The 16,849-nt window shown below is 32.1% G+C and overlaps 7 protein-coding genes across 7 annotated transcripts, besides 2 other annotated features; 3 read left to right on the top strand and 4 right to left on the bottom strand.

Moving 5' to 3' along the window:
- Positions 1-925: 925 nt before the first annotated feature.
- TVAGG3_0813630 (cysteine S-palmitoyltransferase protein) lies at positions 926-2,881 on the bottom strand (the record flags this gene model as incomplete). Its single annotated transcript, XM_001315062.1, has 1 exon — positions 991-2,880. One exon carries the CDS (start codon positions 2,878-2,880, stop codon positions 991-993), a length of 1,890 nt encoding a protein of 629 aa, XP_001315097.1.
- Positions 2,882-3,975: 1,094 nt separating this feature from the next.
- Positions 3,976-5,300: a mobile genetic element.
- Positions 5,301-6,762: 1,462 nt separating this feature from the next.
- Positions 6,763-6,794: a mobile genetic element.
- Positions 6,795-7,806: 1,012 nt separating this feature from the next.
- Positions 7,807-9,469, bottom strand: TVAGG3_0813600 (protein kinase protein; the record flags this gene model as incomplete). The annotated part of the gene is made up of 1 exon (XM_001315061.1): positions 7,920-9,341. The coding sequence occupies one exon, from the start codon at positions 9,339-9,341 to the stop codon at positions 7,920-7,922; it is 1,422 nt and encodes a 473-aa protein (XP_001315096.1).
- A 394-nt stretch (positions 9,470-9,863) lies between these two features.
- Positions 9,864-10,555, bottom strand: TVAGG3_0813590 (retrograde vesicle-mediated transport, Golgi to ER; the record flags this gene model as incomplete). The annotated part of the gene is made up of 1 exon (XM_001315060.1): positions 9,952-10,554. The coding sequence occupies one exon, from the start codon at positions 10,552-10,554 to the stop codon at positions 9,952-9,954; it is 603 nt and encodes a 200-aa protein (XP_001315095.1).
- Positions 10,556-11,607: 1,052 nt separating this feature from the next.
- On the top strand, positions 11,608-12,368 carry TVAGG3_0813580 (uncharacterized protein; the record flags this gene model as incomplete). Its single annotated transcript, XM_001315059.2, has 1 exon — positions 11,629-12,141. One exon carries the CDS (start codon positions 11,629-11,631, stop codon positions 12,139-12,141), a length of 513 nt encoding a protein of 170 aa, XP_001315094.1.
- A 100-nt stretch (positions 12,369-12,468) lies between these two features.
- On the top strand, positions 12,469-14,271 carry TVAGG3_0813570 (uncharacterized protein; the record flags this gene model as incomplete). The annotated part of the gene is made up of 1 exon (XM_001315058.1): positions 12,469-14,271. The coding sequence occupies one exon, from the start codon at positions 12,469-12,471 to the stop codon at positions 14,269-14,271; it is 1,803 nt and encodes a 600-aa protein (XP_001315093.1).
- Positions 14,272-14,733: 462 nt separating this feature from the next.
- Positions 14,734-15,324, top strand: TVAGG3_0813560 (ribosomal protein L39e domain-containing protein; the record flags this gene model as incomplete). The annotated part of the gene is made up of 1 exon (XM_001315057.2): positions 14,748-14,903. The coding sequence occupies one exon, from the start codon at positions 14,748-14,750 to the stop codon at positions 14,901-14,903; it is 156 nt and encodes a 51-aa protein (XP_001315092.1).
- A 191-nt stretch (positions 15,325-15,515) lies between these two features.
- Positions 15,516-16,778, bottom strand: TVAGG3_0813550 (unfolded protein binding; the record flags this gene model as incomplete). The annotated part of the gene is made up of 1 exon (XM_001315056.2): positions 15,567-16,778. One exon carries the CDS (start codon positions 16,776-16,778, stop codon positions 15,567-15,569), a length of 1,212 nt encoding a protein of 403 aa, XP_001315091.1.
- Between the last annotated feature and the right edge of the window lie 71 nt (positions 16,779-16,849).

Genomic DNA, 16,849 nt, shown 5'->3' with positions numbered 1-16,849 from the left:
ATCAATAACACAATATAACGCATATATAATAATAAAAATATGTGTATTCGATATATTCATTCTAATTCAAATTAGCATCTTGATCAAAACTCAATTATAGTCATTACCATTTTATATATATATTCCCCTAACTATATCGAATTTAATTGTTATAGTAAACATTAATATATTGCTAAATGCTTAATATTGATTTTTATATAACTTTAATAGTATGCCCATTGCATAATATGATCATCACAAGAATGAGTTCTGATCATATGTGCAATCCCACATTATATAGACAAATCACATAAAAAAAGATGAAAAAGTGATAATAAATTGAGAGGTCGTATTAAAAAAAGTCACTTTTTAATATAGACTCTAAAAATTTACCACAATAAATTTAATGTTTAAATTTCTGTCTTCAAATTCTCGTTCGGGCTAAATAGGAACAAGAAAATAGGAAAAAGTACCTTTTTTATAGTGAGAACAATGTCACCTAACATATCAATTGATGGATTTAGCACTCCACATTTATTCCATAGATAATTTTGAGAAGACATACAATTCTAAAGAGACTTTTGGCGTTTCCATCTTTCTATCTGAGGAGCTATAGAGGAAACAATCTATAGAACATTGTACCTACATAGATTGATGCGAGTATTGAGCATATTTTCATTGAATGAAATAAATATGGAAACTTTGGAAAATGGAATTTTAGAACCCACAAAATTTGTGCATGATGAGAAATGTACATTTAATAAATCAAACAATTTCGTTGTGAATTTGTATTCTTCTCTACACATCAGATGAAATCAAATTAATATAAGAAGATATAAGTGAGGAAGATATTAAGAAAATGTATTTTTTCTTGTAAGCATACATTTGATTAGAGTTTCGTTATGAGATCTCATTTTGAAAAAAAAAAGGAAATTTAAAAAAAGATCTAAAAAACAAATTTAATATCGCAAAACATAACTAATATATATACAACATCTATAACAAATATAATTATGGCTGTGGGAACTCTTCACGTGGCTTCCTCACTGATCTAGATCTTTTCTTTTTCACAGGAAGTCCGTCAGCGTTGTTCTGATTAGAAACAGAGTTTTTCTTAGAGTGTGGCTTTGACTTTTTCCTCTGAGGAAGGTCAGAAACAGGTTTTTCTTCAATTTTCTTTCCTGGAGGCTCCGGCATTTTCATTTTTGGCAATTTACTTAATGTCTTCGATTGCCTGATCTCTGTCTGATCTGGTTTGGCCGGATTTGGCTTGGTTGGAAGTCCAATTTGAACTGTATTTTTATTTGGAGGAGGAGGAACGGCAGATGTCTGTCTCCTTTGCTTAATTCTTAATTTCACAGGCTGCTTCGGTGGAATTGGTGCAACTTTTTCTCCTTTTGTGTATAAATCAAAATCATCGTCGTCTTCTCCATCCAAAGTCCTATCAACCAAGGCATCCATGAATCCATCGTGGTTCTGCTTCCTTTTCCTTGGCTCTTGTGCCTTCTTTTCCCCATTTTGCTGTGAATTATTTGGTTCATTTTGTTTAACGTGCCTTCTCCGCTTTTGTTTTGGCGGCTGATCATCAGCTTTTTGTGAGGGAAGCGGTTGTGGCAGAGTTTTGTTTTGATTTTGCTCAGAAGAAGGAATAAGATTTGAATTTGGCTTTGTTGGAGGAGCTGGCATTCTTTTGATCATCTGCTGCTCTTGTTTAACTTCTTTATTCTCTTCTGGTTGTTTATTTTCTGGTTTTGGCTTCTCATTTTGATAAAGATTTTGATTTGACGGAGAAATGAACTCATTTCCATCATCGTAGCTGCTTCTTGGGGAATTCATTGGGTTTGGAACAGTTGGGAAGAAGAAATCTTGTCCAGAAGGAGGAACAGAGTCAATTTCAATGATTTGTTCGGAATCTTGAGTTGTATGGTCATCGTAATTGTAAAGATTCGTTTGCTCCTCTTGGTCATTCCTTCTCCAAGTGAAGCCATCGTTTGATCGAGGAATCCAGCACGGACAAAACCAAATTGGACAATATTTGGCCGGGCCAAGGGTTTCTATGCAGTTCTGCCAGCATCCAAGATCGTAAGGGTTCGTAAAATCATTGCTTTTCTCTGATTTAAGCTCGTGGACCGTAGTATTGTTTGTAACAAGATATCTTACGTGTCTGACAAAGACAATCAAGAAGAAAATGAAGAAAAGCATAACAGGTATGAAAACTATAAACATACAGATACGCGGCGGGTACGTATGCCATCCATTTTTCGCCATATCGACAATTTCGAAAGCGCAAACTATGAAGAAAAAGATAAATAACATGACAAACCATATTAACTGTATGAAAAAGAATCGATAATTCTTGAGACCTACCCAATTTCCTATCCATTTACAGATATGATCTGCGCGTAAAACGATTCTTCTTGCTTTAGCACTTAAAATCGCTCTTTCAGGTCTATCTAAATCTCTTGCGAATTCCATTTGCTCATCAGTTGTAATAATACCGCCCATTTGCTCTTCATAAGTATATTCTTCCCTTTTTTCTACAAACCAATACCATGGCAAGTATCCAGCTGATCTGCACATGGACTGTAGATATGCAACCCACCACACAATATATATCAAAGCACCAATAATACAAAGGACTATTGTTAATGTTCCGCTAGTTGTATAAGTTAAGGACCACTCGCCGAATGCAAATGTAAGTGTAGTTAATATTATAATGATTGATGGGAATAAAAATGAACATTCCCATTGATTACAAAAATATTTATCAATTGCAGGGAAATAAGCAATATGACATGGACCACATTTACATTTTTCCTCCCATTTGCTAAACGGGGGAACGTAATAATCATTTCCTTGGATTGTTACTGTTTTCCCAGAATAGCTAAAAGCGGAGTCCATACAAAATCTAGTTTGAAAAATCTCATTGAATATTTTCTGATTACTGATGTACGTTAAAGAGAATTTGAATAATTTACATCAAATCTTAAATAGGATAATTGTAAAGCACAGGTTATCTTCCTTATATTAAGAATCAAAACGTATTAAGTTGTATTTCACATTCTAATTATTAAAAATTTCATTAATTTCCAAATTCATTTGATAAAATTCCTATGTATCCGGACATTGTAGCTACATCAACAAAAAGTATCTATACTATACTTCTTCAGACACATTTATCTCATTTTGTATTGCTGAAATATATATATAACTTTGTTTTCTTTCTTATAGATTATGTAAATATCAATTAAAGTATATCGTTCAAAAGTTTCAATGTGCAGCATAGAATAAATACAAAGTGTTTGTTGAATATTAAAAATTTAATGCATTTGGATATAATCCTATTCAATATGCAACAAGATATAAAAGATCTTGAAGCATTGGAACAACTCATAACATGCAGAAGCATTAATTTCTTATAACTTACAATGATTGATGTAAATTTAGCTCAAAGAGGGGAATTTAATGGTTACACACGTTTAATAATTATCATAATATATCATTTTGATGAGATATATATCTATGTTTATTATCTTTTGAGATTAATAAAACATTGAGATGAAAAAATATTTTTAAAGATATTTCCTTTCTTATTTTTATGTTCAAATGGCTTTTGACTCTCTATTTTGCATTCTATCATTGAATAAAAAGGAAAAGAAATATTAAATGATTGCGTTTTCATTTCATTTGTATTCATGATACCACCACCAAAACCAATTGCAGTTATATTATCTCCAAAGCAGTGTATAACTGTAATATTACCTTTATTAAATGCAGTAAAAATACATTTTGCAGTGTTTTCTAAGAAAATACATTCCGAAAATTCAAGATTTGCAACTTGGCATTCAATTAGACCCATATTTGAATCTGAAATTAGACATTTGTTCTTACGGAAAATAGAATTTTTGACTGTTGAATTAGGCGTAGCTTCTATTTTCATACAAATTGTAGTTTCTGGATTTTCATTAGAAATGAAACAACAAAAGTCGATGTTAAGGCTCTGGTCCTACATGATTGCTGCATATAGTTAGGACGAGCATCTAATAAGAAGTAAAAATATACCAATAGATTGCTTATATACCAATCTTTTGTGAAAATTAAATATTATTTGTTTTTAAAATTTTCGATTTTGACGATATTATGGTTTTAAACATGATATATACTAACTTTACTATTTGATGTATGATAAATAATGATATTTTAAAAATTGAAAATTTGAATTTTTTAAATTGCAAAGTATATAGTATAGTAAATTCATAAATGAATATAATGTAACCAATTATAACAATTTTCAATCATTTGATAATTATATGAATATGAATTTTGGTAATTCTAATAAAAATAATGTCACTTTTTAATAAATTGAGTTTAAGGTTTAAATTAAATTTAAAAAATCGATTTGTTTAAACATATTGGAAAGGGATTAGTTGATAGTTTCTTTTGGAAATCAATACTTTATGACCTATACTATTTCACCATGATATAAGTTCAAATTTTTATCATGCACATCAATACAAAATTGTAGTTCAAAAATGAGCATCTTCTATCGTCAAAAATTCTCTCAATTTGAAAAAAATACATCAAAAATATCAAATTTGCAAACCTAATTCTTCGAAATACCGAAGAATGTAGAATATAATAATAGTACCGATAGAAACTATATAATTTTCTTTACAAATTGTCGAAGGGGAACTAAGAGTTTTTTCTTATACGTTGAATTATAAGTCAAATTATTGAATGGATTTTTGAAAAATTGAATACTTAATTTTCGAAAACCGTTTTGACACAAAGTGATTAATACAATATTGTTGCCCATATTAAGTTATTATCATATATGATTTTTATTATCATATCTATCAATCGAGCATGAAGTTATTCTCGACGCAAAAATCGTTTTTTATAGGGGTTTTGCAAATCTAATTCTTCTTTCATATATTTTTTTTGAAACAAGCTCACTATATCAAAATAAACTTTAGTTGCATTCTAACAATTTGTCGAAGGGGAACTGAGAGTTTTTGCTTTATTATCAAGATATGACAAAAAATGTTAATATACATTTTTTGAATATTAGACATATCTAGCGATAAAGTAATATTATATGATTACACAATATTATGATAGTATGTTTTAACCCTATCATATTATTAAAACTTTTACAAATCAAAAATCTTTAGATTCTGTCAAAAAGTGATTTTTAATATTTTATCAAAAAAAAAAACAAATAACTCATCTAGAAGAGATTGCAAATCAAGTTTACTAATAATAATATAATGTATCACTAATATGCTATAAAATGTCGTGGGCTTTTTGGATTATAAATAAGGTCCTTTTTTCATTTAAGGTACCCTATTCAAAAAATGAAAGGGGGTCCCTCACAAAATTGAAGGGGTACCATTCAAATTCTATCGAAATAGTACCTTAATTAAAAAAGCTCTCAACCGGTACCATTCAAATTCCCTCAAAAATATTGAAAAGATTTTAGGTATGCTGCTAATATAGTTAGTAGCATCATACAGAATGCATAGACAATTTTTTTTACTAATTATTTTTTCTTAGCAATTCAAATTCGAGATCGCTTAACTATGCTTAGAATCATAAGCATAATAATTTTGCAAAAGGTATGGGAATAATTTGAAAATTAATTTCAAAATTATTAATACTAGTGCAAGCTAGTGTAAGCATGTAAATGCATATTTGTGCACTGATTCGATACTCTTTTTTGGAAATTGTACTTTATCTTAAATTTCGAATGCAAATTTTTTGAATATGTGTATTGAAACTGTAACCTTTTGTCTAAGTTGCATTCTAATATAACTCGAATTCTAAAAATGGGACTTTACTCCTCTTTCTTTGAGAAAATTTTAGACAATAGCCAAATTGCTAATTTTGTTGGAGTAATACCTGCATTGGGAGGTATAATATATTGTTCAGGGTTGAAACAAGGAGGTAGTTAGTGATAAAGCATAGTTACCACATGAAATGCAGTAAAATTTTGAGTCTAAACGTCTTTTAAACCATCAAGTATAAATTATAGAAAAAGATACTTTATATATAGTTAAAATAAAAATGATTAGAAAATAGCGTTTTTGATCAAAATTTCAAATTTTTATTTCCGAATATCTCTATTTGTGTCTAATTAGAGACATTTCTATAATTTTAGTGCGCAGCATATGCAATTCCTCTTTGGTTATTGCATTAATTTCTCAAAAAGAAAAAAGTCTTCAATAATTTTTTCAACAATACAGTACTAAAGCTAAGAACTTCTAAACACATGAAAAGTTATATTATTCTCGTTAATATGTAGATTATCAATGAAAAGAATATTGTGAAATTTGAATATTTTTTAAAATAGAATGTAGAAATACTTATCAATGCTTAAAATAGAGATATGTGAGAGCTAGATCCGTATTTATTTACGTTTTCGTGCATATTTTGAATATCAAATTAAATTAATTTTGAAGATTTTAGCATCTAAAAGTATTTAATGCCCCTATACAAGCAAGGTAATTCTTACATGTCTTAGTAAGTCCAAACTTAATGTTTTATGATATGGGCCTGACCTCTCCATATGGTGACGATAGAAATTGAATAGGGTACCTAAATAAAAAAAAGGAGTTTACTTTTACCGGTCAAAGTTGAAATTTGTCAAAATACCGAATTCTCATATAAGATGAACTATAATAGTAATACTCAGTTTAAATATACCAAATTATAGTGTATTACATAATGATATTATATACTAAAATAAAAGTATCAAAAACTCATATTGCCGGGGATATTAAAACTTTTAAAATTGAGAGGGTGGGACCGGAGCCTTAACTGTATTATAGAGAGAAGAATAACAAGCAGTGCTTTGACATTTTGTTTTAGTGATATTTGTATAAATTATATATTTATCTCCAAATTGTTGGCTTATACAGGAATGACTTATTTTAGGACCCGAGCATAGACAAATAGAGCTTGAATTTATATATTCTTTTATATTTTCATAATAATGAGAGGTAAATGAAAACAATCCACTAGCTGAATAGCATTTGATGGCACAAAAGCGATCTTAAACCATGGGACTTTGGGCCCAAAAGTATATTGCACCGCCACCAATACTAGTTCGCCTAGTATTAACGAATGAGCATAAAGAATGTAGAAATTTAATGTCAGGAACATATAAGCAGTAAACGACACCGTTTGAAAGATCTTTGAAGTTTGATGAAAGTAAGAAAAAATTTGAAGAAAGAGTGATATTTGTGTTATTTGTGATGGTGGTAGGTTCTTGTATCGGTGTCCCGTAGTAATGCTCCCATATATCATTGGGAACGACAGCTTTTTTGAAAGCCAGATTTTACAAATGGAAGGAACTTCACTTTGTCAAAATTTAGAGAAGTTAAAGATCAAACCAGAACTCCATAATTAATTAAGGAATTTTCATTTTTAAAATGTATTCATTCACTTTCGAATCATTTCTCTAAAATCACAAGCAAACTGTTTTGTTGAAGTGCGATCTAGTAATATGTTGAAACTTATGAGAATATAAATCAGAATAATGTATGTTCTTATTAGAAATAAGAAGATAAAGAGATTTATTTTTCATCTGACGTTAAATATTTAATGGCAAATATATAAATGTCTGGATCCTTTGCTTATATCTATCTATGATGTATGATTCACGAGATGCAACCATCCTCTAATACAGATTAACAAGCAAATCTTCATCTTGTAGCTAAATACACTAGTCTAGAAATAACAGAGCTTCAATATAAGAACAGTCCTTCAAATTTCAAAATTATGATATCTTTGAAAATTGACTTATTTTATAAATAATGAGAAATATAATAAAAATAGAACAAATTTTAGCTAAAACTAATATAAAGAATAACAGAAAAATAAGAATTAAAATAAAAAATTAAAGTTTCATAACAATAAATCAAACAAATATTAAAAAATTACAACTTACTAAGATAAGAAGTGATGAAAGGATGTTGCAAAGCCTCAGTCGCATTCAATCTCTTTTCTGGGTTCAAATTGAGAGTTTTTCTCAAGAAATCAATGAAGATCAAGCGACGTTTCCTCTCGCTTTCCCTTGCCTGAGGTGTATTACCGAACATGTACTCGTACTGAAGGATAATTTCCTCCATTGTGTCGTATTGGAAGTATTTCTGGAAATACACTGGCTGCGTTCCGTTTTCCATGCATACCTGTTCCTCGCTCTTGAGCTTTCCGTTCTGGAAAAGGTTCTGTCTCGGTGATTTTTTGACGATTTCGGGTGGAAATTCGCCAAGAAAGGCTACGATCAATTCCAGTAGGTGGATTTCGTTTTGGCCTGGGAAAAGTGGCATAGAAATGAACAATTCGAAGGCAACGCAAGCTGCACTCCATATATCGATTTTATAATCATGATCCAAGCCCAGAACAACTTCAGGAGCTCTGTAATATCTACTCTGAATGTAATTGGATGCTGGTTGCTGTATAAATCTCGCGGAACCGAAGTCAACCAATTTTATATCGCTTCCTTTATCATCTTTGAGGAGAATATTCTCTGGCTTGATGTCTGAGTGTACGATGTTACATTTTTCTAAGGTCTTGAGAGTAAAAAGAAGTTGTCTTGTTGCGGATTGAATTAATTGGAGTGGTAAGCCTCTATAACCACGTCTCTTGATGACTTCGAAGAGATTAATGTAAAGATGTTCGTTGACGATGCATAATCTATCGTTAAAATTGAACCAGTCAACAAAATGAATACAATACTTTAATTCATCAGGCGTTGCAAGCTTTTGTAGTTGTTTTAAGATTTGAACCTCGCGAAATGCTTGTTGTCTGTACATTGGACCTGGTCTGGCAACTTTTATAGCGTATTTTGGTTTATTAGCTAAATTTGATGTGACTTCTATTGCCGCATACACTTGCCCGAACTGGCCATGTCCCAGATTACCAACTACAGCATATTTAACACCATTGTTTCCTACAATAATGCAATCAGCCGCATTTTGTTGTTGTTGATTTGGATACATCGCAGATCTTCTTGATTTTGCTTCACTATACTTGGAGTGAAGTCGCCGTCTTCGCTCTTGACGTTCATACATTTCTGATTCCCTTGCATACTGGGACTCTTCCATTAATGCATCATGGTCAGCGTTGTCGAAAAATAAGTCTTCTCGGTACCCATCATTGAATTCTGGGAATGTCTCGGCATTGATGTAGCTATCCCACGAAATTTCGATCATTGCTGAGCATTTCTTGATATTATGCGCATGAGGACTTTTAAAAACAGAAGATGGTTCATTAGTTATACTATTTACACTAACAGAGGCCGGAACTTTGATTCCTTTCCCACCACCATGTCCTGAGTGTGGAGGAAGGCGGCTCATGTGAAATGAAAAATTGACAACTTGATAGGAGAATTATGGGATTGCGGCTCCAAACGAATTATGGAATTTGTAATACTCCTGAATGAAGTTTTATTTTTTCATATTTGAATCGAAATGTGAGACAAAAATGAAATAACGAAATTGATCATCAAGAAATTTGATATGTGTCGTATGAGAAGTTTTGCTGCCATTTCATAGCCTTACTATAAAATGCTGAAATTAGTCGATTCTATTATTATTGGCATCTTTTGTAAAGATTTAATTTTGTCACTTTTTATTTTATCATCTTTTCATTTCAGTCTTCATATTGATTTGAGAGACTTATCACTTATATCAGCGCTAATGGTTTGCTACAATGATTCAATAACCAAAAGTTAGATCCAAAAAATTTTATTCATCTCAATTTAAAATGTAATCAAATAATGATTCACACATACGCTAGATGTGGATAAGTTTCAATGCCACAATTGCTTTTTTGAAGGATCAAAACAAATAATATATATAAAAAATATGTTAGATTATAGACAGATAATATACAATTTTAAAAATATTTTCGCAAACACAATAATAACATATCGCATAAAATGATGTATTCAGTTGTTAAAGTAAATTAACAACAGCTTTTCTTTTCTTTCGGTTGTTTTTCGAGTAATTTTTCGTCATGCACCATATTGTGATAATCATCATCAATCTTAATGCAAGCTTCGGCAATATTTTGAAATAGTTCATCAACATTTGTTCCTTCTTTTGCAGAAACTTCGAAAAATTGAGCTCCTATCTTTTCGGCAAGAGAAAGACCATCATCATGAGATACATTTCTTTCGTTTTCTAAATCAATTTTATTTCCGATTAAATATAAGTAAGGAATTGTTTGACATTCGGATTCCATACAGTCATACCATCCAGAAGCATCCTCAAATGATTTCTGATCATTCACTGCGTAGACTATTAGTGCAACATTTGCATCTCTAAAATACATAGGAGCAAGGGAACGGAAACGCTCTTGGCCTGCTGTATCCCATAGATGCAATCGGATTACTTTTTTAACAATTTTGATCTTTTTAACAACAAAACAAGATCCAATCGTTGGAGCTTGAGTATCTTGGAATGTTCCATCAGTTGCAACATTAACAAGACTTGTTTTTCCAACAGTCGATGCTCCAATGAGAACAACTTTCATTGAAACAAAGGTTGAATCCGATCTCTCATCCATGATTTTTTTTGAAAAAGGTAATTGCTATTCTTACAAAAAGTTTAAAGATTTTGCATATTGAGAACATGTTTATTATTATTTTTGAATAAAACTTTCTGATCATATTTTTTGATTAGTTTACACTTCAATCCAAACGTGAAGTAATGCTTCTGGAGAAAAAGGTATATTTTGACTAGTCATCAAGCTTATAGAGTATATAGTGAAGCCTTATTCTAAACACGAGTTAGAAAGTAGACCGTTCCATTATATTGATTTTTGATTTTTATATACATGCTATTTTATGAACTAAACCTATATTGAAATCTTGTTGTCTGACCATAAGATACTTGTATTTGACTATTTGAGTTAAAATGAATTGTCGAATCTTTTCTAAGCTTATTTTCATGATTAAAGTCTCCACCAAGCACAAACCTAGAAAACAGAGAGAAATTCACACGAAAAATTGAATTGAATGCAATGTTTGTGAATATGTGTGAGGTATAGAAAAAAAGAAGGATGGTACATTGTGAATTTAAAGTCTATTTCATCTAACATATATATATATTGACGTTTTATTCATTTAAAAGTACGAAATCCAAAATTTTTTCAAAAAATTGATGGAAAATATTTTTTACGAAAATTTTGGATCTTAAATCCAAATAAAGGTCCAGATCCGGTGGTTAATTTTATTCACTTTTTAGATTCTTTTTCGGAAGAAAGGTTCAAGAAAAAATTTCTAAAATTTCAAAGGGTAAAACTATCATTACGTAAAATATCCAATTTACTCGACGCTAGGTAAACTTATCAAATTTCTATCAAGTCTGATCAATTGAACTTAAGAATACAAAATCATTAAAATATTCAAAAATCTAACAATAGTTTAAATATGGTTTTTCTAATTATGCCGAAATCACATTCAATTTTGATCAAATTTGATAGTCTTTCGGGTAAATTAATAAATCAAAAGATTAACGAGATCGTCCAATTCAATTTTTATTTTGAGCATTAAATAAACAAATTTATTATCCTTATATAGAAAGTAAATTGTGATGATCTACTTCACTTCAATTTTGTCAAATTTCATTTTTTGTGAAAATGGCTCAAGCTCCCGAATTCTCATACGGCCTTCTTTCCTGCTTCGAAGATTGCGGTGTTACCGTCTATGTTTGCTTCTGCTTGGACTGCGCACTTGCTAACAACTGGGCAATGACACGTAGCGAATCTTGCAACCTCTGTCACTTATGCTGCCTCGTTTCCCCATATTGGACACGCCAGGTCATCCGTACACGCAGACACATGAGACGTGAAACATTCGGCGACTGCCTCGTTATGGTATGCTGCTTACCTTGCATGATTTGCCAAGACCAGCGTGAATTGAAGAATGGCCAATGCGGTCTTCCACCAAGTGAGTTCTACTTCAACGAGCAGAGGAATGCTCCTCTTCTTCCACAAAGACCACAAGGTGGATACCCACAACAGGGCGCTCCACAAGGATATGCTGCTCCACCACCACAGGGCTATGCAGCTCCACAGTACGCTGCTCCACAGGGCTACGCAGCTCCACCACCACAAGGATATGCAGCTCCAGCTTATCCAGAACAAAAATAAAGCGATTTTTTAATCATTGTATTAACCTAACAATTGTTTTTTTCATAATTTCATATGTAATTTTTTTAATGATTTCTCAAATAACTTTCGTACCGCATCAGTTATATATTCAATATAATATGATGCCACAATTTAATTCAACCCTCAGACGTAAATTATGGAAATTGGAAAAAAGAAAAAATATGAAATCCAAATGTTGAATAATAATTTTCTCATTGAACTTCTTTTATCACCGGGAGTCGCAGTCCTAATGAAATATGCTATTAAGTAAACAACCTTAGCATTTGCTACGTTAATCAAATTTTTATTTAATTTTTATCATATCACATGTCGGAAGCTACTGGAATGATTGCATTGCAACTTGAGAGTGCTGACACGCTCTCAGTTAAGATAAATGCAATAACATTCGGTCTTATTGCGAAGCTTCTTTTATCCAAGAATGTTGTTGAAATTATTAGCGGAATTCTTGAAAATTTACTAATTGGCCTGATACAACCAGACGAAGCCATAAAATCTATAGGTGAAATACTCAAAAACTATCATGCAGTGAATCAAATTTGGCGCGCATTGACAGATCGCAAGTCAATTCGAATGTCTCGTTTATATAACGACTTAGAGCAAATAATTCGACGGTTACTTGAAAATGGCGTACCAGAATACTACATTATATCATTTTTGTCCACAATAATCAACGCAACTCAACATAATGTAAGGAGAGTTGATTTAATTTCGTTAATTCTTAGTTATAAGTTTCTAAGGAAATATCAAAACATATCTATTACATATTTACTAGTAAATGGCCTACGCATCGCCTCAAGAATTCATCCAAATCCGATGTTCGATAAGGTACATCCTGTTTTTAACGTCAGAAACCTCATCGTCGATCCAGAAGTGACTCCTCTACCACCTCCTTCAATCAGATATCGTCCAAAAGAAAAAACAGATCTTTCAACAAGCCAAAACGACTCGGAAGAAGAAGAGGAGGAGATAATTGGCCACTCTTACGTCCCAACAGAGTTTTTCATCAGCCCTCTCCCATCGACATTTATCTTGAACACTTACGCAAAATCCACTCGTGTCGGAAGTGAAGGTGGAGATACAGGAAAGATGTCCGAGTTTGAGAGATTCTACTCATATATCAAATGCTACGCCTCATCTATGTTCGAATTGTTCGTTACAGCAGATATCTCATATTACGCTAACTCTCATATCAAAACAAACTCCAGAATTCTACAATACAACGCCATAAACGATCTCTACGCCATTGAAGCACCTTCCATCCTCAAATACGTTAGGCAATCTGGAGATTCAAAATTTGTGAAAATCAGATGTGCCGAAAATATCTTACGATACGCTATTTATAGATACAGAGTTCAAGAGAAGGTCAAAGCGTTCTCAGATGTCTATCCAGTCCTTGACGAACTTCCTTCCATCAATTTTTCCCAAAAAAGTGAACCAACGATCATTGATTTCAACATTTCCAGGTCAAACATATGTTTCTTACTCGGAGAGATCTCAGTCAGCCACCTCCGTGTCCTCAATAAGTTCATAAATACAGTACTTCCCATTTTTACTCTCTCAAAATCAGAAATCGGAACTTTTATCGTCAACGAATACCTCGCAAATGCTCTTTATTACTTCGCGAGATCAAGTGACGAACTCGACGAGCTCCTGGCAACTCCAAAGGGCGTGGAACCATCACTACAAGCAATTGTCGATGCCGCTGTTTTCGAAGTTGAATCAAAGTGTTCAAATGTTGTCAAAAGTGAAGTGGCCACTTTTCTTGACAGTTTCTTTGGCAAGTTCATAAGGAATGGCGATGACTTCTACACAATGGTTGATGAAGCAATTGCGAAATTCGGTTCTAAAACTGATAATTTCTTCAGATTAGTTTGCGACATTGAAAAATTGACCGCAATCGTTGAGAAGTTCTTCAATGACAAGAACAGCCAAACATTCATCAAAGTTGCAAAGATGTACAGCAAAGCAAGTGGAATTAACGCAAGAGAAATGGTTAATTCAAGAATTCCTTTAATGACGAAGTACTTGACACGTGCAAGTATAATTAATAGATTGTTGAGAATAGATATCAATGGTTCTGAGAATAAGGCAAAGATATTCTTCGCATAGATTTTTTTTTATTTATTAATATTTTATTATTTGTATGTATTTTTATATATATATGTTATTAAAATCTATCTTTTAAATAATCTTCTCTTTTTATCTAATATCATCTCAAATTATTTTGCAAATCTGACTATGGATATGACATAAAATTTAATGTCTACAGCAAGTTGATGCATTTAGTATATTGACCTCTATTCATGAGAGAAAATGATTCGCTCAAAATTGTTATTATCCTTTATTGATTGAAATGGATAGGAAAAATGATTTTCATTGAAGGAATATAGTAGATCTTCATTAATGATCTCATCAATGCCTCAAGCAAAAAATTTCAAAAAAATTGATCAAAACCAATCTTTTGTATTTCTTGAAATTTCAAATATATACTAGATTTGTGATCTTAATCTGAAGACAAAAAGATTTTTTTATATAAACCGTTTCCTCTTCAGAAAAGATAATCGTCATGGCCTTTCCTTTTTGTTATGGCAGCCCATAAGACTCTCAGAACAAAGCGCATCCTTTGCAAGGCTATGAAGGTCAACCGCCCAATGCCACAGTTCATCCGCCAGATGACTGGCGTTCGCCACATCCGTAATCCTCTCACACGCCACTGGCGCAGGAGGAAGATGAACATCTAAGCTTTCAAAAGTAAATAAAATTGCTTTTATTATAATATAAACATAACATTATCGAAATTCAAAAAGTAAAATACAAAAAAACAAAAAGAAAAAATCGATGATTTTTATATCTTCGATTTAAATATCTTTTCTTATTCACATTGAAATCACAAGCAATGATATTTAATATAATTCTAATTACATCTTTTATATCTTGCTTGAACAAAAAGATATATGTTTTTTTTTTTCTTTTTTCAAAATATGAGTTTTTTTCCCCTCTGCTAGTTGGTTTTCATAATATTTCTATGTAAAAATTCATACCAGTGCTTCATTCATGTGAATAGGTCTTTGTGTTTGCATTCAAATGGCTTGAAGTAGCTTAAGAACAGTAAATTTCTTTTATTAGCATGGAATCTTTTGACATATGTGCTACCAAACCTAGAGAATTAGGAAAACTTGAACAATTTTTTTTCCTTATTTTAGCCTTTCAACTCAAATGTCATAAGTTACATTCTCATTGGCTATTCAACAACGCTTTCAAAGGGTTATAGATACAATTGATTAAAAATTATATTTCAATGATACGTAAAGATATTCTCAAAACAGAGATAAGTTTAATAATAAATAAATAAATTTAAAATATTATCAACCTTTTTATAAAATTCAATTATCAAAAAAATAAAATTAGAGCTCATCGAATTGGCCCTTGTTATATTTTCTACGAAGTCTTGCTTCCTGGTTACGTCTAGCGATGAAGTAATCCTTCTCTGACTCACCCTTTCCATCCTCGAAAGTATCTGGATCGTGGTGGTTCTCCATGTCACGATCTCTTCTTATATTCTCCAATTCCTGGACCTTTGCCTCTCTCTTATTCTTTTCATCGAAAGATTTGACTTCCTGGAGCTTGTACTGCAAGAAATTGTTTTCGAGAATTTCGCGAGCTTCTGTTTCATTATCTGTAACAAGGAAGTTGTCGAAAAGAGATCCTGGGCATGATTGCTTGAACTCGATGCCAACATACTTAAGAGAATTGAAGTGACCAAAGATTTCAACATCTGGTTGCCATGGACCTTTGTAATTCGGGTTCTTGATCATCCTCTGTTGCCATGGACCCTTGTAGTTAGGATTGACAATCAAAGGAGCTTCCCATGGATGAATGGAGTCGTCCCAATCGAATGGTTTAACTGCATCTGGATCTGGAATGTATTCATCGTCCGACCAATCATCTTGCTTCTTATCGTTGACGTCGAGAATGAATTCTTCATCATCCCAATCGGCTGGTTTCGGATCCATTGTTTGAGAATCTTCTGGAATGTCGAATCTCTCGGCAAGAGTAGCTTGGTCGATTGGCTCGCCATCGATATCGACTTCGTATGTGTTATTTGCGCGAATAATAAGGGTATATGAGTGAGATAAGTGATCTTTGATGCAATTTAATGGACGAAGTGTTGGATACTCAGCACCCTTGTAGCGGATGATGACTTGGGTTCTACGGAATGTGGCACCACAGATATCTGGTCCGAACATTAACTCATATTTCGTATTGTTAGAAAATGTCCATGTGTCGGCAGACTTGTCAAGTAATTTGATGTACTGACCTGAGCAATCGACATTGTAGTTAATTCTAACGGAATATTGAAGAATAAGATCTCTGTTTCTTGTATCCATGACTTTTGAGAAATTTGATGTTAAAAGATAGAATCTATGAGCATCCATTGTCTCCATACCTCTCCATTTGACTTCATTACCGTAGAAATCACCAGTTGAAGTTCTAACTGTTCCTAATTGAATGCCTTTTCTTACTTTTCCTGGCTTCTGCCAACGGCTAAGACTGTAATCATCGAAATTCTCTTGAAAGAATATGCGAGATGCACCAAAAGCAATAAAAACAAACATAAATGGTTGAACGGTTTTTCTATCAAATTCAATTTCATAATTTCGATCCATTTATAACATAGAATTCATAC

This window comes from Trichomonas vaginalis, chromosome VI (assembly GCF_026262505.1).
Source record: "Trichomonas vaginalis G3 chromosome VI, whole genome shotgun sequence".
Taxonomy (NCBI): domain Eukaryota; phylum Parabasalia; order Trichomonadida; family Trichomonadidae; genus Trichomonas; species Trichomonas vaginalis.
Note: the sequence above shows the minus strand (reverse complement) of the source record. Positions and strands in the feature narration are given on the sequence as shown.